General features: G+C 31.8%; 1 protein-coding gene across 1 annotated transcript in view; it reads left to right on the top strand.

Annotated features, from left to right (window-relative positions):
* Positions 1-16,687, top strand: part of LOC126780764 (angiopoietin-related protein 2) — a 56,065-nt gene that overhangs the window by 37,273 nt on the left and 2,105 nt on the right. Inside the window, exons 2-7 of the mRNA XM_050505436.1 lie at positions 5,802-6,920; positions 7,131-7,338; positions 10,749-10,880; positions 11,272-11,459; positions 11,941-12,084; positions 15,654-15,778. Of these exons, the coding sequence (XP_050361393.1) occupies positions 5,802-6,920; positions 7,131-7,338; positions 10,749-10,880; positions 11,272-11,459; positions 11,941-12,084; positions 15,654-15,778 (1,916 nt within the window). The remainder of the gene's footprint in view (positions 1-5,801; positions 6,921-7,130; positions 7,339-10,748; positions 10,881-11,271; positions 11,460-11,940; positions 12,085-15,653; positions 15,779-16,687) is intronic.

Raw genomic sequence — 16,687 nt, 5'->3', positions numbered from 1 at the left:
AAATAATTAATACCGACGACGTTTGTATTTGCTCTTTGGTCGACTATGAGTCGCCTCTTGCAAAGATATGACGGTAAGGTCGGTAGCGAATAATAAGCATTAAGTGAGTGATAATAGTGATGCGGATGATACACTCAGCTCTCCATTGTGGCGGTCTCTCGATCCGCAAACACTCGCCGGATAACGCAGCTACTGATTTCAAAGAGGCCTCTTCTAAGGTCGTTGTCATTATGAAATTGTCAGCTTTAATATAAAATTAATAGAACACGTTGCGACCGTAACGGCTGTTGAACATGTCTCTTTACGTTACAAAATATAAAATAAATGTAATTACATCGACATTTTATTGCCGAAATTTCGCTTAAAAAAAACATTGCAACATTTTGACAAAAATAATAAAATAATATTACGACTTAATCAAGTGTATCCCTTGCATTTTTCTTATTTGCTACGTCAATTAACTCAGGTAGCAATAGAATCGACTCTAGAGCGTAAAGTTTGTCCTATATTAACGATATTGATTGTAGCTTGATGTTTAAGCCGCATGTATTTAATGACACGTTACGCAAACGCCTTTCCCCGGGCTCAGTAGCGGACGCCCGCAGTGGCGTCGGCGCAAGCCACCTGATGTCAGTCAAACATGATACCATCGCACGAGCCCACCCGGACAACGATATCTCATTCATTTTACAAATTAAAGTTATATTCCTAGTCAATAACATTTCTTCAAATTAAAATATTTATCTTCAAAATATTATGACATTTGTTATTAACGCAGCGAAAGAGATGAAAACTGGTATTATTAATCTAATCTCAGTTTACTAAAGAAACGACAACATTCTGTTTGTGGTGTGAACATATATTATATTTTACTTTTGGGATTGATAGTATTTTAATTATTAAGAACTAAAACACTGATATAAATATTACTCTAAATAATTAATAATATTAAGTACTCACCTATATTACTGTAGTACTATTGAGGACTCAAATTTATCAGTGAGAGGAGTTCTAAAAGTCGAAACTATTTCGACTATAACCTTTTTTTAACTGTTTGTAATAAATTAACCTTTGGTTCAAAATTAACGATTTTGATTACATTGACGTTACTTACATGAATAACATTATTAAAAAGCATGAAATTATGCATAACTTTCTTTACTATTGCTAGTAATAGTCAAGTATCAAATTATTCACCGTAGCATTCTATTTCGTTTCAATTTCATGGTCTCTTAAGCTGATAATTCGTGCAATTTTTTACGTATCATCGCTAGTATATAAAACAAAGTAAAAAAACTAATCCTATAAATCAAATTTTAAACGATAGATACATAATAGTTGTAAAATACATGTTTAAAGTTTTAATATAAATATCTTTATTTTTCTTAAAATGAATAAATACTGTGAACGTTATCAAAAACGTTAACAAAAATAAAGCTGCCATTGGGAAATGTGTGTTTTTATCAGTCACTTTGCTATATTAATATTTGTCATTGATGTTTGCAAGTTCGCGATTATACTAAGTATACAAAAAAATCTGTTGTCAATTGGATTTCTTGATTTTTTTTAAATATCGTTTAACAATCATTATTTTTATTTATTAAAGCATTACGTGTTTTATTAGTATAATCGCTCAAAGACTTTCAATCCTAACTATCGCATTCGATTTTCCTTACTTACCTTACGTGGTTTTAATGAAAACATTTTTTTAATATTAATTAAATAATGCTGCTAATGCCCTTTTTTAAGGAATTACTGATATTTCTAATCCCTCCAAATAAGCGTACAGCTTGTGTTAGGGTAGGGAACGACAACAGGACAATAGGGGCTAGGATCCAACCAATGACTTTTACATAGCCTGTAAACCATTGCGCTATTGGCATTTAATCAAATTAAATATATTGTGTCATGAAAATACTCTAATCGTTTCTATTGCATAATCTAGATGTAGTAAAAAGTATAAAAATTAAATTAGATTTATTTCATACAAAGTGTTCTATGTTCAAAAAATGTTTAAATATCGAACGATGAAGGTTCCAAACAAATCTCCACACATACTTACATCACCTCATACTCGTAACTTCGTCAATATTAGGTAATGTCAAACTAATTTTTTTTTACAAAGGTAGTTTTTATTTCATGTATGAGGAACAGATTATAAATTAGTTGTAATTATTCAACAATGCTCTAAAAACTTTTAATATTGAAACAAAACAATTATTTTTCGTATGCAAATTACATTCTACTTCGTGTATTTCTTCAACATGGACGAAATGGAATTTTTTTTTCTTCGATACCTACTACGATTAATAGTAATTATTCGCAGTGTTTGCAATTATTCCTACTCCCAAGTCATTGATGTGTCTGGTATTCATAAAAAATTGCACACATTTTGTATTTTGGAAATTGTTATTTATCAACAAGAGAATTTCGATGCATTGATATAAATATATATCTTGATATATATTCGTTGATACGTAAGTACACTTTGGTCACTATTTGAATTTTGAGACATTTTATATTTATCCAAGTGAGTCAGCTGTCAAGAGAAATCTTAACATGTAACTGTTAAAGTCGTTAAATAATAGTTTCATTTATAACACATTCATTTATTATAAACCGTAATTTGTAGTCGTTTGAAATTGGCGTTCCATCAAAACATCAAAGGCTTGGAAAACAATTGCATTTATATTTGAACCGTTTGATCTTTGAAAATGGTTCACTTCTTATTTATTATTACCTTCGTGTCTAGTAATATGCGAGGTTCGTTTGTAAATTATGGTTCAATTAATTAAAAATATTATAGTAATATAATAAAATGGTTGAAATAACTTTAGGTTTATTTTGGTCTTATGTATAACGTGGTGTTACAAAACGAAACAACTTTTTCATAAAATATGAATTCTCAATTAACGCTGTCTAATATTACAATTAATGGAATATGTATTTGATGCGTATTATTATGAGATAAGGTATTGTCGAAACAACGCCGTGGTTAATTCTTTTGTAATAAGAAAAGTTATACCGCATACACAATATACTTGAGCAATAACTTAACAAATATATTCAAGAAATTTTTACATAAACTATTGTGCATCAGCTCGAGAGCATTTCATAAAGTTAATATAATTTGTAACGTATTACCTTCACTTATAATAATTTAATATTACAATAATTACATTCTGAAATAAATACATATGTATGCACGAATTCTCACGACTATTTGTCATGTTTTAGAATTGACATACAATATCCGGTTTATTAAATTCACATTAATATTATATATTTACAAAATAATTAAAATGACTTAATTTATTTGCTGGCAGGATAATTTCTGTGTTCTAGTTTTCATTAGGCAATCTCCTTGCGTAAGAACAGCTTAGTTCTATTTGCATGGACACCCGTAGGTACGCCTTTCAATAAAATAATGGAACTATTATACATAAACGCTAAATATGTTAAAGTATTTTCGCAATCGTAAAGTTTTCATCGTGTAACTTTGGTTTTGCTACATAAAACATAGTACGAACCTAAGTATGTAATTTATACGCGATAACCCATTTTGTATGAAACACTTACATATAAAGTGCAAGGTTTTTAAACCACGTTATGTAGGTGTATTATAATTTATACTTAATCTGAATGCATTTTATCAAATACCTACATATACTATCTAAATAAAATATCTATAATAATTAACGACTTTGTGGATACTTGAATCGAGTCGACTTTTAACTGTCTAATTCGTAATAAATTTATTTGACAGAATATAAACAGGTAATTAGATCGACAATGAGTGTAATATCATCATGGAACGCTGGATAACAAAGATTGGCATGGATTGCGCGGTCGCAATCGAAGTGATGGCGATACAATGCGGAGACCCTGAGCCACATTCGATCCGACATTAACGCACGAACAGCGCTCCTGCATTGTACGCTCTCGCCGCGACTTGCAGCCTCCCAACTAAGATTACTACAAATACTATTAATAAGACCATTTCAAATACATTTTAATTCCGATACTATTACCTAAGAATATTTTAACATAAATTTTAAAACATAGCTAATTCAAGTGGTCTGTAAATCAAAATTTTAGTAAACATTTTGCGACGTTAAACACAGTATACATACTTACCTGTTGTTGTTATAAATATATAATTTAATTACGTAAATATATTGCAATAAATTCGGTTCCTGTAATACTATTTAAATATTTTTCATTTGTTTTTGACGCCCAAGACTTGCTTCAGATGATATCGAAATACACGATAAATAAAAATTTAGCACAGATTTTGTTAAAATATTTATACTTACAAAAGTAGGAGCACGGAAACATAGATTATATGCACAGAATATTGATCGAATTTTATGAAAAAAAAAAATTTTTTTTATTTTTATTTACGATCTTATATGTACGATCAGAACGTCCACATGCAATATTTGTTGATATAACATAAATGTATTTTATTTATAAGTATTAAATTAAATTATTTTTATTCCATTAATGTTTAAATGCAAATTAATGCAACGTGGATATTGTATGGTTGTACTTTAGGATTGCCAAATAAATATAAATGTTATACACATAATATTTTGATGCCAATAAGAAAATATTTAAATATTCTATAGTAAATAATTGCTAAGAGCCAGTTGCAAGCAGCGGCCGATTAAATATTTCAAGCCACTCTACTTTACCGACAGCGCCCATAATTTTAGACATTTGCGTAATGTCCAACGATGTGAACCTTCTAAAGGTACCTGTTAACGAACTCGCACCGAAGCAGGTAACAAACAGGTGTAACAAATGATTTTATTATTATATATTTATTGCAAGTTTATTAAAATTTATTTTATTTTTAATTTGCAACGCACTGGGATCTATGTCGCAATTTTATTATACTTTTTTCACTGTACTCACTCAAGCCTTTCCGGATTAAGGGTTTTGTTATAAGACGGTGGTAAGGCTTTGTGCAGGCCTATCTGGGAGGATATTATCACTCAGTTTCCAAATGCTTACTCATTTCATAGTTGATAGTGAAGATTAATTTATTAAATTTGACGAAAAACCTAGATGATAGACTCATGTGAATTCTAATCGGCACAACTGCAAGCATCGTTGAATTTTCATATTTGTTGTTAGTCTCGAGCTCGGCGGTAAAGGAAAACTTAAGGAAAAAAGCATGTGATGAAAAAAATTACGCCAAATATTTATCCAACAATCCGCATTGTCGCAATAAACTCCAAACCCGCTCTTACCCACTCTACTTAAGAGTAAATGAGACTTGCCAAACGGTGCGACATTTAAGCGCTGTTCTTTAATATTCTATAGCTAAGTAATATATATATATTATAATTCTGAATAATGTAAGCACTAATTAAAATACGAATCAAAATAATCGTGTTTCACTCCATATAAACATTTAAATAGCTACTTTATTAAAACATGTATTAAAGTATGTCCATGTTTAGATATAAATAAACTAGGTCGTGATTTAATCATCATAATTTTTTTTATAAATTGTGTAAGTTCTTCGATAAAAATTACTCTCAGTTTAATAATAAATCATTTTTAATATTTATAACGCAACAAAATATTTAATAAGAATTCACAGTAATTCTAATCTATTCCTTTCTAGGTAATGTTTAGATAATTATAGAATTAATAATAACTTGACTGTTTTTTCGCTATTACTTAATTCAAATTAAACTTTAAATATAAATTTACGTAAAGATTTTTATCTGTTTAAGACTATACCTACATAACAATTTAATTATAATATATTATCTCTTTTGTTTCAGGGAACAATACATTTTTAACGTGTTCGAGGTCATCGTTAGTACCTTAGAAACGAAACTTCAAAGAATTGAAAATTTGGACAAAGCAGTGGAACACCTAATGAGAAGAGTTGAAGCACTGGATTCACGAGTTAACGATAATATTCATAAAACTGATGCCATTATATCTAAATTAGGTAATTTAGATCTAAAACTATTTAGCCAAATAGCTCAAAGTGGAGAAGAAACTGCTACTGAAAATAACAACAGAAAAGCTCATGAGAATAAGCTTAGCAATGCACAATTGCTCGATAAGAAGCTAGAATCGTTAGATCAAAAAGTTTCTAATATTGATACGAAATTAGTAGGGTTAAAAACCCAAATAGACAATAATTTCTTACCCGTTGACGACATCAATGCTGAAGCGAGCGAAAAGAAGCCAATCAATCTTAACGTTATAGAAATAGCAAAAAGCTTGAACACAGAAGTAATCAATGAAATTACTAAAGAAGTCGATCAATTAAGATCCTCAATGTCCACAGTAGATCGTAAATTACAATTTCATATCAATCTTGTGTCTGAAAATTTAGGAAAAGTTCTATACATGATGGCAGATGTGCACGCGGCGATAGTGGAACCTGAAGCTGCTTCAATAAATGTGAATAATATATTTAAAAATCGCACAGTTACAAGTACCTCCTCTCCAATAATGAAATCTAGTAAAATCGATACCCTCGTTAACAAAATCATTCCTATGATGAGCGTTTCTGAAAAAATGGACGAAGTATGGGATGTTGTCGTCGGCACAAAGAGTTCAGTAGACGATTTGGTACCCAAATCAGACGAACTTCTGACACAAACACAGAGACAGGAACGAGCTATTGGGCAGATTCATAATGACTTACGCCTTAAAACAAATCTCATCATTGAAAATCTGGACATGGTAGAAAAACGTCTTAAGAAACAGGAGGACGACGTAGCAACTTTAGCTCAACGGCCAGTGCCAGCTGAGTTGCTGTTGGATCCAACAATAGACAGACTAGTAGAATATGCACCAAACAGATACAGAGTGGAGGAGCCTTCAACAGATCCGATCACTACGGTTGCATACACTACCCCTACAACCATCACCGGAAACAACAGGTGAAATCAATCTAAATATTTAATTTTCGTTTAATTTGCGAAAGTTTATTTTGCGAGTGTTGATTTTGCTTTGCGTTGTGCTATTCAGCGAACGTTATCAATAATGCAATGTAGTGCAATTATCATTAATGTAATAAAGTTGTGTATAGAATATATCAATAGGCATAGGAAAATCTTGAGTGTTTAGTCTAATAGTGATGTCGCATACAGCCCGAGCAGTCCCAGCAATTCGAGCGCAAGTCCTACGAGCGCCACTGTAACAGTAACACCGACAAGCACTGGCAGTAGCGCAGGCCCCACCAGCCCTAGACCCACGAGCCGCAAGGGCGGAATCATCTTTCCGAGTGTGAAGAACAAACCCATCATCGGAAATAACACATTTGCTTCCGAAATTGTCGCCAACTACAAAGACGTTAAAGTGAGTTATATATTATACCGGATTACTAAGTAATTGTTGATCGGACTGTAGCAATGCCATGATTTTTAATTGAACTTATACTTATTAAATACATTTGTAAAGATTTGCTGTGCGAAGTATTTTATCAAGGAATAAAATCAACTTGTGCTGTTAACTATACTTATATAATGTCATATTTCTTTAGATTATTATATTTAGATTATTATATTTAGATTATTATATATTTAGATGACGAGCCGGTTGGCGTGGTTGGTGGATGCTTGCCATTCACGCCAAAGGTTGTGGGTTCGATTCCCACCCAGGACAGATATTTGTGTGCATGAACATGTCTATTTGTCCTGAGTCTGGGTGTAATTATCTATATAAGTATGTATTTACAAAAAGAAAAATAGTATATGTAGTATATCAGTTGTCTGGTTTCCATAGTACAAGCTCTGTACAAGCTTAATTTGGGATCAGATGGCCGTGTGTGAAAAATGACCCAGGATATTATTATATTATTATAAGTATTTTATATAAATACATAACTGATGATATTGTCCTACAGATAAAAACAGTGACCGATAAAAACTAGCCAACTCCGCAGGATATATTAATTATTATAAATGTGCACAATTGTCTATTCCCGCAACCTCATATTCCGATAGGACGACAATCTGATCGACACGACCGGAGAGAGTTTAGGCACAGGATGTGGTTTTCGAGGTATGAGAGTGTAAACACCTTCCGAAATTCCGGTCGGCTACTGAATTTTTGTTCGAAAAACCTTATAACTTTATATTGGATTTACTGGGGTTTGAACCAGAAGCCTCATAGACCCTATAAACTGACCACTACACCAACGCGGCCGTCGATTAAAAAAATAATGTCAACCTAAGTAATGACAATAAGACATTTATTTTTTCAAGAAGCATAACAATAATTTCTATTTCAGTTATGTAACAACGAGTAAATCTAGTACAAAAATAATAGGTAATTCACGTTACTTACAGAACAGGGAGTTTTGTATTCAACCAAGTTATTTTAAAGGAATTTTAATCAATACCGTTTCCAGTTTGCGATACGTACATACTATTTTATTTACTACGCTATAGTGACTACCATTTAAGTCTCCTAGTTTAGCAATAAGGAACACTACGCAATATTTGGTACCAAGATATCCATTCACTAAACCACATCCTGCGACCACTATGAAAGGTATAATTAAAACCGTAGTATACGGTTACATTGATACACTTGGCAATTAATCTAATTCTCTAGTTTATTGCCCACTACGTTGTTCTTTACATCATAATTAATAATTTTCGAAATACCTAATAAAAAATGCCTTTACAAGACGCTGGGAAGATGTAACGTTAAAGTTGATGGTTCTTGAAATAATTTTATTATAATTAAAGAGAACCAATAAATTTTTTTCTTTTTATTTTACGCGTTACGCACAAAGCAGAGAGTAGAGAGCATCGGCGAAGAGCGTCATGCCATTTGCAGTCAAGGCATACGAGTCGCTCATATCCCCAAAACGAGCCTTTTAAACGTTAATTATATGAATAAGAAAGATTTATAAGTAATTGGATTAGTAATACAATTGATAACTAAATACAAACATTTTACATTTAATAAAATATAATAGTAAATGTACACCTTATTTAAATACATCACACATCATTTCATTGGTGATCTGGATTTAAACATTCGGTCACATCAAGTGGCGTAAAGAAAAGTCATGTATGACGTCATAGGTTTTAGCCAACTGAAGAATGTTGGAACTTTTTAAACAATTATTTTTCAAAGCAATATTGAACTGTCACGAGTATATATTTTGTATTAGCAATCCAAAACATGCCTACTAACCTTTTTCATGTATTATATTATCGTCTAACATTAATAGACCTTCAATCTTATATACATTTTATATATTTAGTATTATTGTAAATTATTTCAAAATATATTTCACGTAATATTATCATCAGAGAGTAAGAAATCTGATCATAATTATAATACAATCGAGAGGCAAGTACCGCGCACTGATAATATTACAGTAATAACTGGTTTTCATGTAATTTTATTATACCTACTTTTGTTCTTAGTACGAAACGAACAGCGAAAAGCCATTACTCAAGGGCTATTTAAAAGTATTTAATCTTCATATATCTAAATAAACTTTGAATCATGAATCCGTTACTAACAATGGATAACAAACTTTGGTAAGCTCTACAAATCGTATTTAGTCTATTTGAATTATTTTGAAATTTTGTCATGATTTTGTGATACACTTAATATGAATCGTTTAATATTACTGATGTTATATCATGTGTGGATACGGGCTATACCAGAGCGATTTCAATACTGGTATTGAAAATGGGACTCCAAGTTGTGCGCCAAGAGTTGCGCGCATGGAAAGTTGATATCGTTACGTAAATCTGGTTCATGTACAATATAGTTAGTAGGCAGTGCTTTTCGCGACTATGGCGTGCAAAAACAAGCCGTTCCCACCGAGCGACTATTACCAATGCTTATAGCATTATTATTGTTCTAACTTACGCGAAACACTCGGTTATGTCGGATTACGTTAAGACAAATTCAGTAAAACATAATGTATGTCGAAACGCTTTCGTATTTAACATACCTATCTGGAAATTTGTTTTTATAACGAATTATTTCATATAATATTATTGGCTTAAATTTAGGAAATAATGCAATCTGCGATAAAATGTTGAACAAGTTACAAAAATATAAACATATTAATTTAAAAAGTTAATACATTGCATATTTAAAGCAAAAAAATATGTTTCCTAAACAATATCTTAATATGAGTTGAATTTATAAGCTTGTAACTGTTACTCGGGGTTCTCTTATACCGATTGTTGAATACTACACTCTATCTTGCTGTCTAATGTTTGTTTATAATCATATAGTTAATATTAATAAAATGTATAACTTATATATATTATGTACCTTATTATGTAAGTTAATTTGGTATAATTAATTAGTAAGCAAAGTATCAAGTCATTTATATCTCATAACACATCAAGTTGGATTTGATGTAATTATTCTATTAAATTTATTATAAATTAACCTAAATAATTGTACGCAATTAATACTACTTTATATCGGACTGTGTATCCTTCAGTAACGGAAAAGAAAGCTATTACAAAATTTTTAAAGCGTAATTTAAATTGATTATCGCTTACTATGCTTTAATGTCGAAGGTGTGTCGATTTCCGTTACAATCTATAAATTTAATAATAAATATTTAAATTAGCTCATACCGATGCATTGCGATATTTTATATTTATTCGTAAATATTATTTACATTGCGTGAATGTATTATATAATCTATGAATATCTAAAGCGCTTTAAAGCGGATTATATGTTTGAGATGATCTACAATGCCTCATAATTTTTTTTAGGGCTTCTCGTGTGTCGACCTCTTAAACGCCGGGATGCGAGAATCGGGCGTTTACTACCTGCAGATAAGAGGCACCACATACTGGTTTTTGAAAGTGTTTTGCGAACAAAATGTCGCTGATGGCGGGTGGACGGTAAGATCAAAGCAATAGTATTTATAACTTTTTTGCGGCTATTTAGTTAAACATTGATTTCGCTCATTCCGTCATCATTATTGATTGGACCTTCGAAAGAAAGACACACCATTATTTAACTAATCATCGTAAACAATATTTATAAGTAAGGCATTTAGTCTTTACCTTATTATAATATATATTAATTCTTATAAATACATCTCGTACTCGGCGGTGACGACTTGTGAATGATGGCGATGATGATTGTTTTATCATATCATATTGATTGTTGTCTCGTCTCCATTTTATATATATTGGTTCAGTTTTTATTGGAAGCCTACGCTAGGACATTTTTTTAAATCGTTGTTTTTTTTAATAATTTAATGTAAATATTTTAAAAAATGAATTTCAGGTAATTCATCGGCGGGATGACTTTGGTGTTCCAGCCGAAAATTTCAACCGCGATTGGAGCGACTATAAGAACGGGTTCGGCGACCCCAGCAAGGAGTTTTGGCTTGGAAACGAAAACATATATATGCTAACCAACAACGATGACTACATGCTCAGAGTCGAACTTGAGGACTTTGATGGTAATAAACGGTACGTACATTTTTGTTTTCTATAATGTATGTTGTGCCTTCATATTGGATTAATGCGTTTTGCGTAAAACCGGTATTAACAAACAATTCTTCCCTCTATATAATACTAGTATAAAATTCTTACGATGAAAACTATCTAAATCATAAATATTGTTTCGAAATATTTGTGTTTAAATATTTATTATATTTAGTATTTATATTTATGAACATGCTTTTGTCATGTTTTTATTTAAAAAAAACACAAAATAGTTTTCTTATAAATATAGAGAAAATAATTAATTAAATAATTAAAGAAAAATTTTCATTTCAACGGTAACGATTAATAAATACATAATTTTGTTCTGTACGAAAACTTTAATAAATACTTATTATAGTATTTTGTCGGAATAATATACATTCATGTTTTTAAAATAATTCCCTAAGGTCCCTCAGTCGGTATGTTATAATGCATAGCTCTAACCAAAAATCTGTATTTTTTCCAGGTACGCGCAGTATTCGCACTTCAAGATATATTCTGAAGCGGAATACTATAAGCTTGAAATAGACGGCTATGAGGGAAGCGCTGGCGATTCTCTAAATGATCCGTGGTATGGGTCCAATAACAGCCCCTTCTCTACTTATAACAGGTAAATACATTTAATATAAAATTACTTTTAAAGAGCAGGCTAAAGCGTGAAGCTTAAACGCGTTAAATACGTTACACACAGCTGTTATATAAAAACTGACTATTACCTCGTTGGTCTAGTAGATAGATAGATAGATATCTGAGGTCCGGGTTCAAAACCCCAGGTCGAGCCAATATTTTATTGGCCCGACCTGGGTACTGGACTGGGACCTGGTTATTAAGTTTTTCTGTCGAAGATTCTTAGTAACAGCCCAAAGTATACTACCGTGCCTTGGAAATAACGTAAAGCCGTTGGTCCTGGTCCTAAAATCTTTCCGGTCGTGTCGGATTACCGTCTCATCGGATTATAACAGTAAGCACGTACAGCGTACAAACTTGTGCACTATAAAATGTCCTGCGCAGTTGTCTAATCTCTCTTGAGATTGGCCGCCATGGCCGGAATCGGTCAAGAGGACATATAAAAATGTATATTACAGCAAGATATATTTCAATACATCTCGACACAAGACTCTTTAGGATGTATATTTTTAGAATATGTCTCATTTCAAGAACGTATTTTTCGATTCCCAATATACAATGGTATGTTACAAAACAGTTACTTTGAATTAAAATCACATTTATGTTGTGCTAGCACAGAACTAAAATTTGAAGACCTAAAAATTATGCAATTCATTTATTTATATTTATATACAGTTGAATTACTTGCGATAAACAAATAATAAAAAAAGATAAACAGTAATATGTGCTGTACAAAACACGACCTTATCACTTATTAGCGATCTCATGAAGTACTTCCGGTTTGAGTTTAAAATTAAGATCAGGGTGGCGAATTGTATGATAATATCATATAAGTTACACATATTATAATATTAAAGAAATGAAAAAAAAAATGTATTTATATAAGAATTATTAAAATTGATGACTTACCAACCGTGACCGTCATGACCATGTTGAATGATGACAAGAATGATAGTCATATGCCAGTCTTTATGTCATTAATGTGACATTTATACGGAGTGTTATATGTTTATGTAAATTATACTACTAAATACTGGATAAATATACCCAAAACATGCGTATATAACACATGCGTGTCGAGTGTCCACCTGCGTACGCATCGTTGGGTAAGCGCTGCGCCTCTTTTGTACACAATGTGCGCGTCATAACAAACAGCATCCATACAATCATAGCAAATCGCTTAGACTACCCGTACAGGAATAGGAATGAATTATACAGAATTCATGTTAATGATATAACAAACATAGATAATGCGTATATTAGCTGAGATTTATTTAGTTGACGGTTTATTAAGGTTCTATGGATTATGGATTAAGGTAAAATTTATTTAAAATAACCGTTCCGCCAGCTCGAGCAAGATTATCGTTCTGTCGGGTTGTGGTGTCCGTATTTAATGCCAATGTTACCAAGTATCACACGATCAATGTTGCAAGTATCTTAGTTTTACTTAGAACAATTAAAATTGCTCTTAAAGTTAGAATTCCAGTATTTGTTCTCAGCATCTACAAAGTGTGACAGTTATAGGTTACACCAGTGAATTGTCGGCCTTTTTGATCTACTAGCGCGTAATTTGGCTATTAAAAGGTCACATTTGATCGAAGTAACTCCTGGGCAATTTGGCTCCTCTGCACCTGAGCAGCCGTGTCAGATATGGCTCAAAGAAACATTGTTTTTTTTTTATAGAATAGGAAGGCGGACGAGCTTATGGGCCACCTGATGGTAAGTGGTCACCAACGCCCTTAGACATTGGCATTGTAAGAAATGTCAACCATCGCTTACATCGCAAATGCACCACCAACCTTGGGAATTAAGACTTTATGTCTCTTGTGCCTGTAGTTACACTGACTCGCTCACCCTTCAAACCGGAACACAACAATATCAAGTACTGCTGTTTTGCGGTAGAATATCTGATGAGTGGGTGGTACCTACCCAGAAGAGCTTGCACACATGTCATCATATGTAAATGAAAGAACTTTGCCTGCTGAATGTTACTTGTTATATACCTTTTTACATTACAGTTGCCGCGTGAGGTCATCATTGCTCTTGGCTATTCTCAATTCTTTTCACACTTTATATTATATTACACTAAATATATTAAGAATGTATATAACGTTTAAAAATAATTCTTAAAACATTTTATCATAATATTGAGTTGGTTCAAAATTATCCTTTTTGAAAATAATTTAGTCCAAAGCATCCACCACGCCAATGTGTGTCTATATGATAAACCGAGATGGCCCAGTAGATTTACGTGCTCTAAGCACGTAAATCTTAACCGATGATCGTGGGCTTAACCCCGCGTGAGCACCACTGAATTTTCATGAGCTTAATTTGTGTTTATAATTTATTTCGTGATTTTGACGGTAAAGGAAAATATCGTGAGGAAATCTTCATGTGTCTAATTTCACTGAAAATCTGCCACATGTGTATTCCACCAACTCGCATTAGAGTAGAGTGATGGCCTCAAACCTTCTCTTAAAAAAGGAGAGTAAGCCTTAGCCCGACAGTGGGCATTCAGGTTGGCTATACTGTACTCTATATGAGAAAAAAAAATCTAAAATTAAGTTTATTATTCCAGCGTTTCCATAAAATTACGCGCGAAATTTGAAAATGTAAAATTTAAATACACATTGATGGCACTTATCGATTAAATAAAAAATGTGTTCGTTTTTAATGGTTTATTAGAAGTATAGAATCTAATTGAGACATTTTTCAAAAATTGAGGTAAAACCCTTTTGTTCTATTAAAGCATTTAATACAGAGAAACTTAAATAATACCTATATATATTGACAAATTTTTAACTGCTTCGCATTTTATCCGAACACTATTGAAAATAATATATTCGATAATTAATTCGACATTAAATTTTTGTGTATCTATAAAATATTTTAGCTTCGTCTCTTTCTGATAGCTAACATTATCTTTCCTCCTTTTTTTAACATGAAGGTGCAATTTTGAGATTATTTTTAACTAGTTTCCGCCCGCGGTTTCACCCGCGTGTAATCGAGGAGAGGTGTTAGGTACCACGTGTCTTTTTCTGTAGCCCTGACATCGTGTATTCCTGCAAAATTTTATAAAAATCGATTTAGTGGTTATGACGTGAAAGCTTAACAAACAAACAAATTCACTATCGCATTTATAATATTGCAGTTTCAGTAATATCGATACTGATTTAAGTTTCTCTTAAGTTATTCTTAAATTTAATCTTCGTTATTTACTTCAAAATCTTTCGAAATATAATATTATAATATTCACGAAAGTGAACCGATTTCACTTGCTATTGTTTATAATATTATCCCCAGGCACGTTTTTCTTGCTACTATAATAGGCAAGGCACCAGACGTTTATGCAATTCCCCGTAGGTCTTAAACCACTTTAAAGTTGCCCAATACAACATCAGATAACGAATTGAAATGTATAATTTATTTAAATCACCGGTTGAATTGTCTGTAATATTATTAATTATATCCTTAAAATCGTATGTTAGCCTGAATATGGGACTAAAAAATAAAGAAGTATTAAACATAATAATTGTATGTTTTTGATTACAGGGACAATGACAGGTCTTCGTTGAATTGTGCTTCTATGCTAAAAGGTGGCTGGTGGTGGAAATCCTGCGGCCGTGGTCTCAACGGTCTTTACCTTCATGACCCTCAGGATCTAACTGCACGGCAAGGTATTATTTTTACCGTTTTGTACATTCATCGAAAATTTTATATTTTAAACGTAAAGCTACCATGGAAAACCGACCAGAAACAGTTATTACTATTTACCACAAGTAATACTTCGTAGTGTTACTTCTTGACCATAATATATATTATGGTCAAGAAGTAACGCTACTTTTCGTTGCTTCTATACATGATAGATATATGTAACTGTATATATTTTTTATATCTATAATTGATGAAAAATAATAACTACTGTATTTCTTGCCAGTTCTTCTTGGTAGAATCTATTTGTTGAACTTTTAGAAGCTTTGTATTTTTATTTGTAAAAACACACCACATATATACATAGCATGTACAAAAGCAATCATAAAACAATAATAATTAATATATCTAACATGCATGTCAATAACAACTACAGTACTTTCAGTAGTACTTTCAGATTCATAATCCCGAACGATCACCTTTTTCATAAACTGGTATTATTCGAAGTTATTTCCATTCCATTTCATTCGTGGAGTTCAGATGATGTGATTTTAGTTTTTCTTGACATATTTTTTTTTTTTATTGAATTGAGCAAAAGCCCCGAAAATCAAGTCACGATGTCATGTACTTCGCAGCTCGACAAAAGACAGATCGCGGTTTTTCGGTATTCCTATTATATTGTGCAACTCTAGTAACAATTAAATTTGCTAAATTTTCATTTCTATTCTCAGAAATACCATTTACCTTGATATTGTTGTCCCTCATATGCACTTCAACAGTATGTAATCTAGACTTAAGATCTTTTACAGAAGATTAAAGATTATCATTTTCACGTTTAAAATGGTCAACAATTTTTAATGAAAAAAAAATGTTAAAATTTAATGAAAGTGAATTTAATCATGAAAATAAAGATCATACTTGAATAAAGAATCCTT

This window comes from Nymphalis io, chromosome Z (assembly GCF_905147045.1).
Source record: "Nymphalis io chromosome Z, ilAglIoxx1.1, whole genome shotgun sequence".
In the NCBI taxonomy this organism is placed as follows: domain Eukaryota; kingdom Metazoa; phylum Arthropoda; class Insecta; order Lepidoptera; family Nymphalidae; genus Nymphalis; species Nymphalis io.
Note: the sequence above shows the minus strand (reverse complement) of the source record. Positions and strands in the feature narration are given on the sequence as shown.